Source organism: Megalops cyprinoides, chromosome 3 (assembly GCF_013368585.1).
Source record: "Megalops cyprinoides isolate fMegCyp1 chromosome 3, fMegCyp1.pri, whole genome shotgun sequence".
NCBI classification, from domain to species: domain Eukaryota; kingdom Metazoa; phylum Chordata; class Actinopteri; order Elopiformes; family Megalopidae; genus Megalops; species Megalops cyprinoides.
Window position 1 is genome coordinate 46592148 of NC_050585.1, and position 20549 is coordinate 46612696.

Consider the following 20549-nt stretch of genomic DNA (forward strand, 5'->3'; position numbering starts at 1 on the left):
AATTTGGCAAATTCGTTACTTCGAGACAGAAACCATGATCCTACTTGTTGTATATGGCAAATTCTACGTTAACCCATTACTTGCACATAAATTTTTGCGCTACGAGGAGTGCATTAAGAGAAAGTCAGTTCATTAAGAGACGTGTACATACAGATACTCATGTAGAACGTCTTTTATTTGCACAGTTTCATGAAAAAAGCTTGTTGGTTGGACTTACGTATAATTCTTTTTCATTTCATGAATATTTTGAGAGATGTTTATAGGTAGTCGTGTGGTGAGATCACATTCCGTACATAAGGTCACATATACAGTATATATATATTACATTTTCTGGTACACGTTCTCATTGCTAGCACACATTACATCTTTGTTGATTCATACAGCACAACAAATTACAACCGTCACATGAGTTTTTAGACATACCTAATAGTAAACATTTCCCACAGAAGTTTTGTTCCAAAGCATTGCTTTTCCGCTACAAGCGGATTTTAAAATGCAGTGCAGTTTGTTTACAGGGATAAATTGATTAATGGAACACTGATACAAAATATTTGGGGAACATATCAACCCATTAAAGGAGATGGAAAATAATATCTTGTAAAATTAATCTGTTAAATAAATAACTGATTTTCTAGCTTTTTTTAGGGGTGCTCCCTAGTCATGTTTTCGTAAAAAGTAAACTGAATAATTTGAGGAATGTTACTTGAAAAAATTGGATTACAGCCACATAGGTATGTTTATCTAGATGTTTTGCATGTAAACAGATGTAAAATGTAAGCTAGGGTTTTCTTTACTGCATTTGTACATTTATTACCTGTGATTTTGGCAAATTATATGGCTGTGCATTATATAGCATGCTGTTTCTAGTGTCTCCCCTAGAACACATCACACAAAACATTCAGAACCAAGGAAATCCAGTAGAAATGGAGTAAAACTGTAACCTATGTAAGTCACTCTAGTTAAGAGCATCTGCTATGTACGATACAATATGTAATGTAATGTAATGTAATGTAAACACATATCTGGTAAAATAAATCTATTTAGTAAGTATCAAACTTCCCTGCAGTCTGTTGACAATGATTCCATCACTTTGTGAAATGTAAATTGTATTACTTGTTGAATGTCACTTTTAAAATCTGTTTCATTGACACAAAAGCATGTGCCTCTGTATCGAGCTGCATGTTCACAGATATGTAAAAGGGAGGCTTCTTTACTGTGCACATGCCATGCTATCTGCTATCTGGAAGAATGTGTTAATTCTCTGTCTCCTCCTCTTCCTCTTCCTCCTCTTCCTCTTCTTCATCCTCTCCCTCTCCCTCGCTGTCCTCCAGCAGCCGTGACTGCGTGGCCAGTCTCTGGGCGACCGCCGTAACCATGGCAGCGCCCTTTCCGCTGCCATCCTCAGAGACCAGGAAGGAGATTTCACACTTTGGCGCTAGGACGTGCACCGCATCCCGGAGACACTGACTGAACCTGGAGGGGAGACATTTTCTTCACTGGGGCAGTAGTGTGGCATACTGGTAAAGAGCAGGGTTTGTAACCACAAGGTTGCTGGTTCAATTCCCAGCTGGGGCACTGCTGCTGTACCCATGGGCAAGGTACTTCAGCTGCAGTTGCCTTTAGCTGCATAAATGGATAACATTTAAAAACTGTAACCTACGTCTGCTAAATGACAATAATGTAATCTAATAATGTAATGTTACATGGACAATTCTGTGGAACAGCTGCTAGCAGACACATGATGGAAAAGCAGTGCCATCGTAGATGGACTTTTACCAATGGCCACTGGTTGGAGAAGTAACTTAAAAAAATGAAAGACGTCTTGATTGTACGGAATTAAGCAATACAGTACCCACAACAACTGTACAAATGCACAGGTAGAATGTCCTTAGCATGTGGCCTTACTTGGGGTGTTTCTTGTACACCGTGCCATCCACCCCCACAGTCGTGCGCAGATGGTCCAGCCCACGGTTGGTACGGATGCGGTTGACGATGGTCGCTAGGGCAGCGGCGCAGAGCTGTGCGGAGCGGGTGGATATGGTGCTGCACACCACACGTACAATCTCACAGTCCTCTGGACTGGCTGGAAGGCCCAGCTTTGACAGAATTTCCCGTGCTTTGTCCAGTCCAGCGGCATCCCTGAAGGTCAAACAGAGCACCAGAGAGCAGTTACACACTGCTAGGCACAGAGCAGCCTCAAGAACTGCTCTGGGGAATGTATCTGAGCAAAAATAAATCCCAACGGAGATTAAAAAAAGACAGTTTCTAAAAACTGAAATAATAAGTCGCTTCAGTTATCATTAAAGCAAAGCTTGGATATTAAGAACCACAAGGAAGCACTCGTTCTGTTTTTTCAATAACATCTGCATCAGTGATGTTTTTTCTTCAATAAGCAAAACAGTGTTATCAAAATTTTGCTTAGATGAGAGATAATGACATATTTTAATCCCTGGGATAAGAGACAGGTAAAATGTGATAGCAAATAATATATTAGAGACAGTCTGACATTTGATTTAACAGAAAAGGTATACGTGAAATAGGAAAGAGAATGCAACTGTCTAGAGCTGAGAAATAAGAGCATTGTCTCCTACGTACTCTTCTATTTGAGAAATGTATTTAGTTTTAAAATTATCCTGGGTGAGGAGATCCTCTGACAGCTCGCCCCCAAACAGCAGCTTCTCCCGGGCCAGCTTGATGAGAATGAGCCGCACCACCTCTCCCAGGTACATCCCACTGATCATCTTCTCAAACCTGTGAGGGGCCGCACGTCAGTCCAGAGAAGAACGGCAAATAATGTCAATGCATAGTCCGTGTCCACGCTGAAGAAACCTGCTTCAGACATTCAATTATCATTTCGTTTTAGACTTTTTGCACCTCTGAAACATTAGATAGTTAGCTAATAGCCTCGAATTGTAAAGATAATTTGCAACATGCTTCATACATTTACCTTCAGTGCCCCCCATCTGCAGTGTGGACTTTACTTTTAAATAATAAAATGAAGAATATGTTGCCTTCTCCAGTTACTTACACCACATACTGCATTACCTTCTGCATCCAGGTGCAAAAAGTAACACTTCCTCAAATTTGTAATTCAAAGTTCATTTTAAACCATAGATCTGGATGATTGGATTAAACACTTAGATCCAATTACAGACTGTTAGGGGGACTGGCGTCTTACATTCTCGGAATGCAAACAAGGTAAATTAAAGAGGGGTACTGATTAAACAGTCACGGTTCTGGTTTGATTCACACCTGGGAAACACAGGTACAGTGTATCAACCAGACAGGTCGGGCGGACACTCACGTGTGTACGCCTGGATTCAGTGAGCTGCGGTCCACTTCCACATCAAACTCCGTCTGAATGTCCCTCAGCGAGCCGTCGTCCCCGAAGCCGCCCCACTCCGTGTTGACGCACATGCGGCCGTCCTCGCCCTCCACGCGCTTCACGTTCTTCATCTCCTCCATGTAGCACGCGTTCGTTCCCGTCCCTGCAGCGGCGGCAACACGTGCCGTTACGGACCGCAGTCGGCCAACACGAGGATAAGCCTCCACCAGGGGGAGCCATTCCCACCACAAGCTACACTCATGAGGTGTATGTTTGAGGGGGTGGTGATTGGTCTGTATGTTCATCTTATCTCATCTGCATAGTATGTAAGTTTCTTGCATATAGTGCCTATTCAATCATTTAACTGCTTAATTGCAATCAATGCATTACATGGTTTGCAATATGATTCTTGCCTAATGTTGTTAATGTTGTTTGCCTAAAGCTGAACCTAAGAGCAGCATTCCAATGCAAATCCTAGCTGAGTTTCTGTGAGTAATATTTAACGGAGTCACTGCTCACCGACGATCATGCCAATTTCACAGCTCTGGTCACGGTACCCGCAGCTCATCATTGTCCCAACAGTGTCATTCACCATGGCGACGGAGCTGATGTCAAAGTCCTGAGGGAAGAAAGGGGTGGGGAGATCATGAGAGTGTTCTAACCAGCATGGTCACAGGCACATTCACATCACAGACATTAAGTAAATATATGCATGCATTTCATTCACTGTATCAAAGCATGCAGCCTGATGCAAAATAACTCTATTTATATGGTTTTGATGCTAATTTGCAGAATAGTGCTAAAAGTCTTTATGGGTGAATCTGTGACACTCACTCCTCTCCTGTGGATTGCCTCCCGCAGTAGTTTCACCACATCCTCCCCCTCCACCCCTGAGCAGTTGAACCCCTTCGTCCACCTGACCAGTATGCTCTGTAACCATGGATACACAACGGACAGACACAGCACAGTGTAACCTTTAGTAAGCAGGTGTAAATGCAACAATTTGGGCTCCAAACTCAGGTAAAACACCAAGGCCACACTGTTGACCTACACTCAGACTATTGCACTTCAAACCCAGCCACATAAACTGTCAGGATGAAACCCTCACAAAAAAGTGTGCATGAAATAATGTTAAAAGTGATAAAGCACCGGTGGCTGACCTTATCGATGTCTTTCTGTTCACAGGGGAAAGAGAAAGTGAAACCCAGAGGAAGAGTCAGGTCTTTCAGGCCCAGAGACTCGAGGAACTCGGCCAGACAGGTTGCAATGTGGTCAAACAGCTGCAGAGAAACATACACATATACACGCACACATGCACACATGAATAGACACAGGCACATACACGCACCCACACAGATACGGGGGAAGAGTTAAGTGAGAAAGGTCAGCATCCATCCTTACAGTGTCTATTACTTTTCTACTGAACTTATGATCCTTCAGAAACTATATAAATAACTTCGTAGCTACAGTCCTGCAAGACTGGAATAAAGTAGGTTTTACTAATATAACTCATTTTTCAGATTCTAAAAAATTATCGTCTGACCACATTCTATCACGACCAGAGGTGGCAGTGTGGCACAGAGGCTGGCTTTACAACCTGCGAGTTTGATGTCTGTGTAAGATGCTCACCATAAGAGCATCTGCCGATAAAATCAATAATAATATGTAACAATATCCAAAACACATGTGCAGGTACCCACACTGGATGAACACCACACCTGTTCTCCCGGGCCCAGCATGATCTCCTGGGAGATGGGACAGATCTTGCTGTCCATCTTCAGCACCCTCTGCAGGTCCTCCACCACACGCACGTGAAGCACTCGGAAATTGGTCCCGCCCAGATCCAGCGCGAGGAAATCTCCCTTCTCTGTGACAAGGAGGCGCGGCGTTAGGCTACCAACCCTGAGCGGGGGGACAAGCTCCGTGGGGCCGAGCTCGAAAGCAAGGCTGGCTGTGGGGGTCCCTTCATCGATGGTTTCATCACCGCTCTCCTGTCACTGGACTTACTGTACTTCATGGACACATTGTGTCAGATTTAATTCCAATCAACAAAAATATGGCCTTTACTGTTTCAGGTAAGATGAAAGACGTTGGGTTCCAGAAAGAGCCGGGGGGTGGGGGGTGTTGCTAACCGCCCACATATTTCCTCATCAAAGGAAGCAATCTTATTTTTTCAGTCGTTAGCCTCATTTGTTAATGGCTTGGGTTACATTGCGTTAAATTATTGTCATTTAGCAGACACTCTTATCAGAGCGACTTCCATAGGGTACAGTTTTATCCATTCAAACAGCTGGATATTTACTGAGGCAATACCTTGCCTTGAGGCAGTACCTTGCCCAAAGGTACAACGGCAGTGCCCTAGTGTGGAGTTGAACCAGCAACTTTTTGGTTACAAGCACTGCTCCTTACCACTACACCACACTGCTTCTTAACAGGAACATTTAGATAAACAATTAAGTGATTTCACTTCCAATATAAGATCTCTTATAAACATAGATACCACATTACATTCATTTAGCAGACATTCTTACCCAGAGAGAATGCCAGTACAAAAGAACAGAAATGTATCCATTCAAGTTGGATGAGCAACAGTGAGCACCACCTTTTAGTAAGTACCATGCCACACATACCTGTGCCATCTGGGGTGGACCTCACAAAGGTGGGCAGCATTTTGACAGGTGCCCGACGGTGTGTGTGCTTGCCCAAGCCCCGGATAAAGTCCTTCCGCAGCCGGGCCGAAACATCACGCAGCTTCTCCAAGGAGAGACGGAAAGGCTGCAAAAAGTCTTCCACCTGCAGGGAAGTGTGGCAGAGTGAGGAAAACTAACCGTCCGCTGACATCACAGTGAGCTGACATCATCACTCTGAGAGACAGAGATAAACTTGGGCTCGTACTCGGTCTGAGTGATTGTCTCTCATGCAGGCGAATACTGGGCTGGCTATTTTACATTATAGCACAAAAAAATGTTACAAGAACAGTGTTTCTGTTTGAACACGTTCATTGATCCTGTTCGAATATACCATCCAACACTTACATGTAAAATGCCTGAAGAAAATACTTACTGCTTTTGTCTCCCTTCGTGCAAGTATAGTTTTTAATCAGTAGCTTTATATAACAATATCAGAATCAGAACTTTTATTTAAATTAAAGTTGCCCCTGAATTCATCATCCTGCTGTTTTGTGGACTGATTCAACATAATGATCAGAATCCAAGCTGCAGCTGTTGCTATTGTGTGGGCTTGTTGAAACATTGACATGATCAGGAGAGAGTGCATAAAATGTGTGTGTCCCCGAACCCCAACCCCCCCCCCCCCCCACACACACACACACACACACACACACACACATACACATTACTGCCCAAGCCAGACATTCAGAAACAGGCTGAAGGTTAAATATACTTGCATACTGTAGATGCCAGCGCATTTGAGTAATCAGTCGTTTCAAGCTAATTGAGTAATCAAACGTGTTTCAAAACTACTTCCACCAGGTGGCAGTGTTACCCAAGTATTTAAAAAAAAAAGAGTTTTCATTATGATCTAAATAATGGCACATAGTCAACATACACAGCAATGGGTCGAGTTTTTTGATGGACTATTAGGCCGTGTTTGAAATGTTCCAGCAAATGCTCGTGATACAACTAAACAGACCTCGGTTTGTCTTTCATCAGGATTATGGGAGCAGTGCCACTCTAAAGCCCCCAAAGGGCATCCTTTGAACCATTTTAAATTTGTGTTTTGTGAACATTTCATCACAGTATTAGTGACGATTTATCAAAATGCCTAGGAATATGTACGCCATGAAACACATTTATAAGCAAACAGTGAGACTAAACTGAAACACATGCGAAAAACTGGACCGGAGGGAAAAAAAATTCCACAGGAAGGGGGCTGGCATTGTTTGGCAGAGCACTGACGAGCATTAGCGCGTTATGGATCTCTGGAGATATCAGGCATAATTGCGCCTCAAAATGGGGAGCTTCCTCTTCCTTTAAAATGTGGCTCTGGTAATTCATGTCACAGGATGCCTGCTCTCAACGTTCGACACTGTTGAAATACATCAGGCAAGTTTCAACACTCCTCCCTCACGCTGTACGTCCCAGCTTTACAGGCTGACTCGTTTCTAAGAACTCTTTTTTTTTTTGAAGGAGCATATAAAACCTGGCAGCGCACCCACTAAGCTCATGCTTATGTCTCTGTTCGACTCAGACGCTACTTGTTTCAGTATTTTTCCGAGGTGTGTCTCCCTCAGCTCTTCTTCCTGCCTGTCTTTTTTTTTTTTCTTTTAAAGTTGTGAAACAAGCAGGCTGGGCTGGGAGACGGCATGCAGGTGGATTTCTCTCGCACAACTCTCCATGTCGCAACTTGCACAGTCAGGCACAGGAGAAATGGTACTTTATTCCCTCCATTATCAAGACAGAGTGTGTTTTTCCCCCTTTTGCTCTGAGCTCTCATAAAGAAGCCTAAGAACTGCCTTATTATTGAGAAACAGGTTAATCTCAGAAGAGACGGGCGATATGATAGAATGTGATACTGGGCGATGTCTCGATGCTGACAAAACTTTGGGAGGTGCTACAGGCAAACCTCAGCAGTAACAGAATGAGAGACGTCACCGGGCACTCCTCTTCAGTCAAGGTTTGGGAATGCAGCAAGTACATTTTCATGGGAACGAGTACTATGAATCAGAACACTGGCACTTCTCTTTCATGGTTTTTCCATGCAACCGTTTTCTCCAACCCCGTTTTGGAATGTATGCAGCCCTCTTTTGGAATTGCCAATTGTGCATTAGGTTGTGCACCACGAGAACCTGCAAGTCACACAGCGCACCACAGTAAAGCGGGCACTGATTGGAGGATAGGCGCTGATGTCATCTGAACAACTCACAAGTGGCGGTCAAACCGCAGGGTAGCTGAGAGCAGTGAGATGAGGAAAGTCTGGCAGGCCTAACTACCCACATCCCTGCAACTGTGGGCTCCCAGTCACTGTCTCATGACTCAGCTTGAACTCAAGAGGAGTGCCTAGCCAGCTGAGCTGCCCAGGAGCCCAGGAGACTGATGATATGACATACATACATAATGAGAGAGAGACAGATAGACAGATAGCTAGAGAAAAAGAGAGAGAGAGAGAGAGAGACTCATAACTTGATGAAACTGTAAACTGTACTACAGGTTCAGACAGGTGTACCTTACTCAGGGTGGCTGATAGGGCTTCACTATTCTGGCCTGGAACATCCTGGCTGAGTTTTATCCTCTTAGCAGAGGGGGAGCCATTCACATCACTGGACTCTGTGCTGTTCATTGGGATACAAAGCGATTGGCTGGAGGGAACAGAGATCACAGAGCACGGCTTTATTTAGCGTACTGTCATTTGCTGCCATTTCCACCTAGCAAATCAATGTCATTTGTGTTGTATTGTGTTGCATCGTAGGGGAAACCTTGTGCGGGTAACCCTGGCTCTATAGAGCGGGAGATGTTGCTCCTCCATCTGAGCTCAAAATCAGATTATGGATCTATCTCCACGCTAGATTACCGCAGGTGACAATGTTGTCTTTACTATATATTACATCACATTATTGTCATCTTGCAAACCCTCTTATCCAGAGCAACCTAAATAGGTTACAATGATTAGAAGTTATCCATTTATACAGCTGCATGTTTACTGAGGCAATTCTGAGAATTCTAAATACCTAACAAAAGGATACAGCAGCAGTTCATCACCGGGGAATCAAACCAGCAACCTTTTGGTTACGAGCCCTGCTCCTTACCACTATGATACACTGCTGCCCCAGTGTATGTATATTAAGTACAATAATGCAAAGATTCACAATTATCAATATAATCATCACCCATAGTTCGTAGTGAGTCTGAATTGGATTGCATACACGCTGGTGCTAAAACCCACCCCTCGATTAAATAACACCATCATGTGGACACCTTCCATCGTGTAAAATGATGAAACGTGTTTCAACATCCGTTACAGAATAATGGTTTATCTGTGTAAGACATGTTTTTTTCATTATCAAATGGGACAATCAATGACACTGTAGGCCCAAGCAGCCTCAGTATTTGCATTTTCTAATGATAAACAAGCTCATGTAGTCAGCTTCCTTTAAGCTGCATATTTTATGAAATACACAAACTCCCATGAGCAGATGCTATGTATTACACAGACTTTGACACATAGCTGTGTTGTAAAACCGTTTCGTTCACCACTGAATGCAATCCTGGTCTATCATCATCACTGTTGGTACAACCGAATAAATCTATTGGAATAACACACTGCCGGTTGTAATTTAAGTTTATGAGAGAAAAGCATCATGCTCCAGTTGCACAAATATGTTTAAACATCTTCACAAACATGCCCTTTCAAAGCACGCATCTGTATGTTTTCCTTTTTTCTACATTTCAGAGTATTATACAAGCGTGACTGTTTTACATAAAATGCATGCAACCACTGAAGTCGCAAGATATCCTATCATAATTTCACACTTCTTTGTTTTATTTTCATTTTCTACTGATGTAAGTCAGCACGAATGAAAACATACCTGAAGCACTTTAAGTGGCATGTACAGCTCTTGAAACAGTTTTTCATTTATGAAGCCTATACTTCAACGAAAATAATTAAATGACGCTCTCAATATTAAGTGTCGATGACAAACTAATTCCAACACAAATACAATAAAAGATTATTATTATTATTATTTAAAAACGCTGTTGTCGATATCTAACTTATTAAAAATGGCATTAAAGGAATTAAATAATTAATGCAAGATATAAAGGAATTAACCTTAAACTTTAAATGTTCGAACAAATGCGCGATTGCCGGTAGCCGTGACAACAGTAAGAAATGATAAGCAGCATTTTACCTTGATTTCGACTTCTCGTTTCAAGTGTGCAGTATGGTCTGGCGCTTACTTCCTGATGTGAAAATATTTCAACCTCAGTACGTGGGACGCAGATGCATCAGTGATACACCCCCTTCTTATGTTACTATTTGAAATGCCAGTTTCTTAAGATTGTGTTTTCGACCATTTTAACTTAATTGTTTTCATTTATACAGCCTCTCCACTTACTAAACGTGTTTACCCCCTATAAAACATGTCAATTATTAGAAATAAGGACAATAAACGGATAGGGAAAGTTAGTTGTGTTACTTTATTCACACAAAAGGACTGCGTGGTTCTGATGATTCAGACGTCTGGTTCTGGAGTCACTTAAGACAACACAAAAATTACTCCTTAGTTTTTCAGTGTGTAAGCATTCGAGTGTCACTTCCTGGTCGCTTTAACTTGTCCTGGAAACCCCAAACTTCATTTCCACATTGTCTGTCGGTTGTTTTTGGATGTATTTTTACCATTTTGACCCTTACAAAGCAATTAATTATCAGTCATCCAGCCTAAATCCGCATTCGAAAACCGCAGATCGTGTCGTACGTCACATATATACCGGTATACCGTTCGTATGGCGTTAGTATTTTCTCCTTTGCTCAAACTGCAAGTTGAAAGCCCCCAAGCGACATTCTTTTTCTAAAAATAATGGGAGTAGTCAAGAAGACTTCGTAAAGAAGACTGCTTTTGTAAAGGGGCGGTTATGAAATTGCACGATGCTTCTGAGGCGAAATGGCTTCTGACCAAGAGTCGTGCGCGACTGTAAGTTTGTACATCACTTCTAGTTCTCTGCGAGTCGAATACCAGATGCTGATCTTCTCAAACGATCTGACCACAAAATCAAGGGAGGGGGGGGCTGATCGTAGATATACCTCTTCTCAATTCCTTTTGGTTAACTTCATGCTAACATATACCTCATCACAAAATTAGACTATAGACAAAAACAACAATCATCCACCATCCAATTACTGTCACAGGCCCATACAACACACACAGGCACAACTGCAATCTATTACCCAAGTGCATCTGCTACTAAACTTACAAACGGCATTGGTGATGAATTAAAAATGCAATTACCCGTGATGTTCTGATAATTTAACAGCAGTGACCCACCTGGGTCTCAACCCTACCACTGTAACTCATGCTTATTGGTCAAAATTATAACAACAGTCAAGAGGACAGAAACAATCGCGTGCCAAAAAATGACCTGCTGCAACTTAACTTCTATTTCACCTCTAGAAAAAACCTCCCTTGCATTAAATTACAAAGGCTAATCTTATAATACAAACTCACACTGTCTGCCCAATTAAACAGAAACATTTTCTTGTGATATATCTATATAACTGCTGTTGACAAACTCTTACTGGCTACGTAATCAAGGATAGAGGTAAATGACAAGTGTACCTCTTTCATCAAGAGGTGACAAAAATCACGGATGAATGTGCATTAGAGGAAATTTACTGACTGCTCAAAACTCATCACAACAACCAAGAAAAAAGTCAATTAACTGTGGTGTGAAACTGGTAGTTACATTCACTACACTCACTCTTGCTCTGTCCTCTCCTCATACACAAATTTAATAATGATATAGTAATATGAGAAATTACCTCTATTTAAAACTTTGTAAAATGGCCACTTAAATTTTTTGCCCTGAAGTTTTCTATTTTCTTAAATTTTTGCTGACTGTGATGACAAAAAACACAGAAAAGTTACACAAGAGGAGTTTAGGAAATATTGGATAGGTTTGCTTATATAATGAGATAATGTTGCGTAAATTTGTTTAGTATGACTTGGATAACAATAATGCAAACAGAAGGTGTTTCAACTTCTGAATAAATTTGGATTTTGCACGTAAAAGGCTTATTTGCGTAGAGATGTATGTACGTAAGTTGTTTCACCAGCAGGGGGAGCACCTTACCATTTCTCCGATTGGCACTGAAACTTAGCGAGAACAGCAGAACATTCAAGACTGACACTACGACCGTACTGCATATGTGCCGCCTCAGCGACACAAATTATGTTTTGCCATTTCTTTTGCAGACAAATTAACGATATGAAATATAGTGTGTTCATAAAATAAAATCTAAAATAATAAAATAATATAGTAAATAACGTGTCACTTGATACAACACGAAAAATATCACAATATCACACAAAAAATCACAACAAAGGAAATCCAGTACAAATGGAATGAATACATAACTGGTAAAATAAGTCTATTTAATAAGCATCAAATTTCCCTGCAGTTTGTTTAATGATTCTATCTCTTTGTGAAATGTAAACTGAATCATTTGATGAATGTCACTTGAAAAGATGTGTCATTGACTGAATGTTTGAATGTTTATTTGAATGTTTATCTAGATGTTTTGCATGTAAACAGATGTAAAATTTAAGCTAGGGTTTTCTTTACTGCATTTGTACATTTATTACCTGTGATTTTGGCAAATTATATGGCTGTGCATTATATAGCATGCTGTTTCTAGTGTCTCCCCTAGAACACATCACACAAAACACTCAGAACCGAGGAAACCTAGTAGAAATGGAGTAAAACTGTAACTCTATGTAAGTCGCTCTAGTTAAGAGCATCTGCTATGTACGATACAATATGTAATGTAATGTAATGTAATGTAAACACATATCTGGTAAAATAAATCTATTTAGTAAGTATCAAACTTCCCTGCAGTCTGTTTAATGATTCCATCACTTTGTGAAATGTAAATTGTATTACTTGTTGAATGTCACTTTAAAAATCTGTTTCATTGACACAAAAGTATGTTCCTCTGTATCAATCTGCATGTTCACAGACATCGCTGTCCTCCAGCAGCCGAGAGCCCTTGGGCTGTCTTGGGACAACCGCCGTCACCATGGCGGCGCCCTTTCCGCTGCCATCCTCAGAGACCAGGAAGGAGATTTCACACTTCGGGGCGAGGACGTGCACCGCATCCCGGAGACGCTGGCTGAACCTGGGGAGGAGACATGGATGCAGTTCTGTGGAACAGCAGACTCATGATGGAAAAGCAGTGCCATCATGGATGGACTCTTACAGATCTAATGGCAGCTGCTTGGAGACGCAACTGTTAAAAAAAAATGAAAGACGTCTTGATGATGCGCCACGCACATACAGCGTTAAAGAACACAGCATTTGTTACAACTGTACAAATGCACAGGTAGAATGTCCCTGGCATTACTTACTTGGGGTGTTTCTTGTACACCGCGCCATCCACCCCCACAGTCGTGCGTAGATGGTCCAGCCCACGGTTGGTACGGATGCGGTTGACAATGGTCGCTAGGGCAGCAGCGCAGAGCTGTGCGGAGCGGGTGGATATGGTGCTGCACACCACGCGTACAATCTCACAGTCCTCTGGACTGGCTGGAAGGCCCAGCTTTGACAGAATTTCCCGTGCTTTGTCCAGTCCAGTGGCATCCCTGAAGGTCAAACAGAGCACCAGAGAACAGTTACACACTGCTAGGCACAGAGCAGCCTCAAGAACTGCTCTGAGAAATGTACTCAGGCAAAAATAAATCCTAACAGTTATTTAAAGGAGTAAAACATTCTAAAAGACTACATAAAATATCAAGGCTTCAGTTATCACTAAAGGCCAGTTATAACAGACCAGCTATCACAAAAGCAGTATCTATATACTTCAATCCCTATATACAGCTAGAGTTGGAACCATAAGGAAATATTTGTGCTGTATCGTTTTTATCACATCTGTGTTTTCAGTGATGGTTTGTGTCTGTTTAATATATGAAATATAATAGTAAACAAATACTGTGTTAGGGATAGTCTGACATTTGACTTAACTGAAAGGGTACATGTGAAATCGTACAAAGAATGTGACTGTCTAGAGCTGAGAAATAAAAAGCATTTTCTCCCACGTACTCTTCTATTTGAGAAATGTATTCAGTTTTAAATTTATCCCGTGTGAGGAGATCCTCTGACAGCTTGCCCCTGAACAGCAGCTTCTTCTGGGCCAGCTTGACGAGAACGAGCCGCACCACCTCCCCCAGGTACATCCCACTGATCATCTTCTCAAACCTGTGAAGAGCCCCACGGCAGTCCAGAGAAGAACGGCAAATAACATCAATGCGTAGTATGTGTCATTAATTCCCTCTACTACACACTGCATGCTTTGCATGCTACTTTGCAAACATATGTACCGGATTTAGAACTTTCAGTAAGCAATCACCAGTGTGGAGGTGACACCAAACCGTTGCCACCCCAAATAATTAAAAATTCAAAACCTACAGTGGGCAGTCAGCTATGTTTTTCGGAGTGGTTATTTGCACCTATAAAATGTTATTTAGCTATCTACTATATTAAAAGAATTCCTCATAGATATCCCACAACCATTAGTGCTGAAGCAGTGTTAAGATCTTGTGGTCTGTACCATCCAAGCTAGTGGCAATTAGCCAGCTAGCTAATTATCCAGACCATTTGTCCAATGATTCATTATACTTTACTAGTGGTGAATCAATGCTTCATCTGTTCCCCTGTGTCCTGCAACCATTTCAGCATTTCTCAGTTGCACCTTGAATGAAATGGATTTCCACTGTGTGGGATGGACACTGTGTCTGAAAGGCAGGACGAGCGGGCACTCACAGGTTTTCACGTTGATTCGGTGAGCCGCGGTCCAGTTCCTGGTCAAACTCCGTCTGGATGTCCCTCAGCGAGCCGTCGTCCCCGAAGCCGCCCCACTCCGTGTTGATGCACATGCGGCCGTCCTCGCCCTCCACGCGCTTCACGTTCTTCATCTCCTCCATGTAGCATGCGTTCGTTCCCGTCCCTGCAGCAGCGGCGGCGACAGCACACGCAACGCACACTCACCGTCAGCGTGGGACAGTCGTAAGGGACAACCCAAAGGCTGCCACTTAGATTTCAGCACTGCTGTTGGATCCTGGGGCAAGGTACTTCACCAGAATTGACTCAGTAAATGCCTTGATGCATAAATTGGTAACATGTAAAAATGGTAATTTATGTAAATAATTCTGCATTAGGGCTTCTGCCGAGAAACTACAATGTAAAGTAATGTCCCACGCCACACATTTAAATAATTTAAATTTAAATACTTTGTTGTAATTAACTAATTCATTGCATGTTTCGTTATGTGTTTGGCTGTAGCGTTCTTTGTCTAATTCTGAGCCGAATAACAGGATTCCAGCCCAAGTCCTAACTGAGCTCCAGCGAGCGAAGTTTTATGGAGTCACTGCTCACCGACGATCATGCCAATTTCACAGCTCTGGTCTTGGAAGGCGCAGGCCATCATTGTTCCGACAGTGTCGTTCACCATGTCAATGGAGCTGATGTTTGAGATCTAAGGGCAGGAAGGGGGTGGGGCTTTGTGTGAGAGGGTTCTAACCTGCATGATCACAGGCAGTTCTAACCTTTAAAAACATTCATATGTTTGAATGTATAATATATATATGCTAATATATACTATATACTATAAATATACACTAAACATTATATATATATATATATATATATATATATATATATATATATATACACACACACGCAGTATATATATATATATATATATATATATATATATATATATCTCAAATTTCCCTCGAGATTAATAAAGTATTTCCTTATTCTTATTCTTATTCTTATTCTTATATACCCTTATTGGGTGACTCTATGACACTCACTTTTTTCCTTTTGATTGCCTCACAAAGTAGTTTCACCACGTCCTCGCCTACCACGTCCTTGCAGTCAAAATCCTTTGTCCACCTGACCAGGATGCACTGTAACCATGGATACATAAGAGACAGACATCGCACAGTGTTCCTTACTCTCCAGCTGACCGTTCCGTCCTGTGCGCGCAAAACATTTCCCATCTGCTTGTGGAAATTTTGTGAATCAGGAGGAATCACCAGGAGTCTCATTCAAACAAATGAATCAGCTGTTATTGGCAGCTTAGCAGTAAGGGGATATTCAGTGGTGCTGAGTTCTACAATGAAAGAGGCTGTCGGTTTGAGCAGAGGTGATTCTGGGAAAAAAATATCTAAGCATAGGAACATTTTATTAAATTGTTCAGAGAGTGTGCTCAAGTCCATATAGAATTTCATAAGCGATGAAAAACACGCCAGAAATCATTTCTAGCCCATGCAATACAGACTAAAACATATCATTCATTTATTGATGGCTATTTTATGCACTAAATTCATGGTGACTGCTAAATCTTGTTAAACAGGTGTAAATGCAATATTTTGACTCTGAAATCCAAACACCAAGGCCGAACAGTTGAGGTATACCCACACTAACCAGTACTGCAATATCAGCCACAGAAAGCCATTCTGGACACAACCCACACAAAAATGCTGAAGTAATTAGTAGCAAAATAATGCTAAACACTATGAAGCACCAGTGGCTGACCTTGTCAATGTCTTTCTGGATACAGGGGAAGGAGAAAGTGAAACCCAGTGGAAGAGTCTTGTTTGTGAGGCTCGAGGACTTAAGGAAATCATCCAGACAGGCTGCAATGAAGTCAAACAGCTGGAGAGATGTGGGAGAGAAACACACACACACACATTCAAGGGGAAGCAGTTAAATTGCAATATTGTCATTTAGTCAGTTTCAGAATTATAGGTAATATCTGAAGAACTGCCTGATTCAGACCTGAGATATGTGTGTATGAACCCCATTTCAATCATTCCCAGAGGAATTATGCAGCTCTGTTACTACTGTAAAATTTCTGACATCATTGTTTTGTACTCCCAGCTGATGTCACGATTGAAATCAAATCCGGGCCACAGAGTTCAGCTTGCATTCAAAATGAATGCTCTTGCGGGAGCCCTCAACAACATTGTATTCAATTATATAGGCTATTTACTCTTCTGTCATGTTAGATAGCCCTGCATAATTGTCAATGATATTTTGAACTTGAGACGTATGACTGACAGCTCACCTGATTTCCAGTGCCCTTCTTTTTCTCCGTGGGGATGAGGTCGGTCTTCCTGTTCACAATCCTCACATTCTCCCGGTCCTCCACCCACACGTGGAACACTCGGAGATTAGTTCCACCCAGATCCATGGCCAAAAAATCCCCCCTCTCTGTGACAAGAGGGCGTAGCATTAAACTACCAACCCAGAAAGGGGGACATTATATTACACTCATTCTGCAGATGCTCTTATCCGGAGTGACTTCCAGCACAAAAGGACAGAGGTGTATCCATTCAAGTTGAATGAGCAACAGCATCAGACCAGGCTAACAACACTTCCAAACCAGAGAGTGTGAGAATAACACTATTCAAGCCCTACCAAAAGTTAATTAGATCAACCTGTCTAGACAAGGGAAGCTAAGTATACTACCGTACATCCTACTCACTCGATCACAGAATCCAAAACACATTTTGAATCTACACATAAAGGAACCAGCAAATAATACAAGTAGCAAGTGTTAGACACACTGGGTGAGCTCAAAAGCAAGGCTGGCTGTGGGGGGGGGGGGGTCCCTTCATGGATGGCTTCACCACCACTCTCCTAAGCGCAATACTGCATGCCACACGTACCTGTGCCGTCTGGGGTGGACCTCACAAAGGTGGGCAGCATTTTGACAGGTGCCCGACGGTGTGTATGCTTGCCCAAGCCCCGGATAAAGTCCTTCTGCAGTCGGGCCGAAACATCACGCAGCTTCTCCACGGAAAGACGGAAAGGCTGCAGAAAGTCTTCCACCTGCAGGGGGGGGGGAGAGGCAGAGTGAGGAAGACTCACCATCTGCTGACATCACAGTGAGGAAAATCACCCCTCTGAGCACCTCGCAGGCTGGTGACAGAGACAGTATTGGTTTCTATGCAGATGACAGGTATGATATCCAGCAAGTTATGGTAGGGCTGGTGGGACATGTCCTATACTCATATAGCACCGAGACTTTTGGGGGTTTCCTACAGAAACAACCACAATGAATGCAAGAATGCAATACATCAGTTCAGAATGTAGTGTCGTTACAGTGGAGTTTGTTAAAAAAACTTTGACGTGACCTTTTCACAGAATTAGTTGCTATAAAACTGCTTAAACCAGATTATCAACATTCTGTAGAAAGTTAGGATATCTACACTCACATGGCAGTCAATTCAGACTTGAGATGCACCTGCTTAAATGCTTTTCCCACAGTTCTGTTACTACCGTGCAAATTCTGACTAGAAAGCAGTTTGATAATTGTGTTAAATGTTGATTACATCCAATTACATCACATTGATTCAATGTGACCTCTCCCCCACCCCCTCCAACTCCCCTCCCCAGAACCATGTTTTAACCATTATCTCAGAAAAAAATCCTATATGTGTAACCTGTTTCAAAATACCCACCTAAATGCATGGGATTACTGTCAAAACTCTCAGACTTGGCCCTAACCATAATCCTTATCCTGGATATAGAACTGGCAAAATATCAGATAAATATGAGAAAATTATCACAAACAAGAAAGATTTGAATGTTTTCCAGTGCTTTTTTTCAAGTATGAGATTATGATCTACGTATGAGATAGAGGCCATGCTCATGGACACAAGAAACTGATTTACAGGTTCAGACAGGTGTGTCTTACCTTTTTAAGGGTGTCTGAGAGGGTTTCATTCTGTTGTGTTGTCCTCTCGGCACCAGGGGAGACATTCACATCATTGGTCTCTGTGCTGCTCATTGGGATACTAAATGGGATGAGCTTGACTTTAGCTAGTGTGCAATCTTTTTTTGTTATTGTCACCTGGTAAATCAATATGAATTTGTTCATTTTAAATTGCATCTCAGATGGCAGTAGTTTGTGTATTAATTATCAATCTTAAGTGATAGTTATCACTTGAGGCCAGAAATCTAGCTGAATTTTTATGCTGAAACATGCAATGTGGTCATGGCAATGATAATTTACTTGTAAAATACGTGAAGCTATTAAAGTATAAAGTTCCTATCATACTCCTGTCATAATTTTTTTTTCAATTACATACATACAGATATGCATGCACTTGCTAAGGTATGGCTGATTTTGTGCACCATAAGCAAGAACAGACCTGAAGTGGTTTCTGTGGCATGTACATTTCTTGAAACACATCTATGAATCATTAATTTCAATTCAATTAATAGAACACTGATTCCCTCATTATTGGAGTGCTGATTAAATTTACTTTACTACTAAATTTACTAGAACAATAAAACTCCAGTATCCAAATGACTCAGAATAGCTCCATAGGAATTAAGTAGGCTATATGATGGAAACTGCATGACATACTTACAAAGTTTAAGTATTCGAAGTAATGTACACTTGCTGGTAACAGGAACAGTGAGTGATAGGCTTCTCATAAGTAAGTTCACTCCAAATGTACTTTACCTTGGATTTTCGAGTTCTTGTTTCAAGTATGTCGCGCAGTCTCACTTCATACCTCAGCAAGTGTGACACAGATACATCCCTGAGACACAAGACCCACCAGTGGCTCCACCCTTTCCCGAGCCCACACCATGCCTGTTCGTCAACCCCAGATAAAAGGGAGGCCTCTTACCGATGATGTGCGTGAGAGGTTTGCTGTTGTGAGCAGTGGAAGCGTCATGTATGATAAAAACAACATTATGACCTTGTTTGGAAGACAACTGTATGCCTGGACTGTATTTTGACCTGTGATCGGACTGGGCTTGCCTTTTGGACTCCCCATGTTGGACTTGTATGACTGATTTCTCCCATAAAACAGCCTGCAGGAGTTACTGAGTTACTGCAGGATCCATATTTGCTGTGTTCTTGGGTGATAATACTGTGCACGTGCTGACACTTTTTGTCACTTGGCCTCCTGCCATGATACAACTCCCTAATGTGAAGTTACTCTTTGAAATAGGAGTTTCCAAAGACTGGATTTTTGATATTACAAGAACTGCCACTCCCTTTATTAAAACAATTTACTCCCCTGTCAAAATATGATCATCGTTTTTTTAATTATATGCATTAGCAAGCAAATAAGCAAAGGATAATTCAGGCAAAATAGACACAGACGGAATGATGATATGTTCTGGGGTCGCATGTGTTAGTGCTTGATAACAGAGATTATCTTCTTGGCAGCTCAGTCAGAAGGCACCAGAGTGTAGCTTCCTGGATGTTTCAACCACTCCTAGAAACTGAAGCTTTAATTCCAAACTGCCTGTCTGTTTTTTTCGGTTGAGTCATCCCTTGTGATCACTGAAAAATAATTAGACTTGCATGATCAAGCAAAGTCTGTTAAAAGCACAGATTTTAAAGGCCATCCATGCTTTTGATGCACTTCACTTTTGCAATTTTTAACATTTTTGCCTTGTTCAACAAAAGCTTTAAGTTGAAAGCTGTTCAAAAAAACAACATACTTTTGCTACAGAAAATGACA

At 41.7% G+C, this 20549-nt stretch overlaps 1 protein-coding gene across 1 annotated transcript; it reads right to left on the reverse strand.

Moving 5' to 3' along the window:
• Positions 1–783: 783 nt before the first annotated feature.
• Positions 784–19573, reverse strand: LOC118774549 (hexokinase-2-like). Its single transcript, XM_036523899.1, has 22 exons — positions 19440–19573; positions 18761–18860; positions 17730–17892; positions 17126–17271; positions 16594–16713; positions 15867–15962; positions 15427–15526; positions 14815–14998; positions 14095–14250; positions 13404–13637; positions 13006–13174; positions 12130–12152; positions 8510–8642; positions 5956–6118; positions 5044–5192; positions 4486–4605; positions 4160–4255; positions 3845–3944; positions 3305–3488; positions 2596–2751; positions 1906–2139; positions 784–1473 (listed from the first exon to the last, which is right to left on the reverse strand). Exons 2-22 carry the CDS (start codon positions 18851–18853, stop codon positions 1254–1256), a joined length of 3039 nt encoding a protein of 1012 aa, XP_036379792.1. The 5' UTR covers positions 18854–18860; positions 19440–19573; the 3' UTR covers positions 784–1253.
• Positions 19574–20549: the final 976 nt, after the last annotated feature.

Bases quoted from the DNA above. Each gene is read 5' to 3' on its own strand.
- LOC118774549 (XM_036523899.1), bottom strand. From the start codon at position 18,853: ATGAGCAGCACAGAGACCAATGATGTGAATGTCTCCCCTGGTGCCGAG. The intron at 14,999-15,426 runs GTGAGCAGTGAC...CCGCTGCTGCAG, and splicing joins TGAAATTGGCATGATCGTCG to GGACGGGAACGAACGCATGC. The intron at 4,256-4,485 runs GTCAGCCACCGG...CCATGGTTACAG, and splicing joins AACAGAAAGACATCGATAAG to AGCATACTGGTCAGGTGGAC.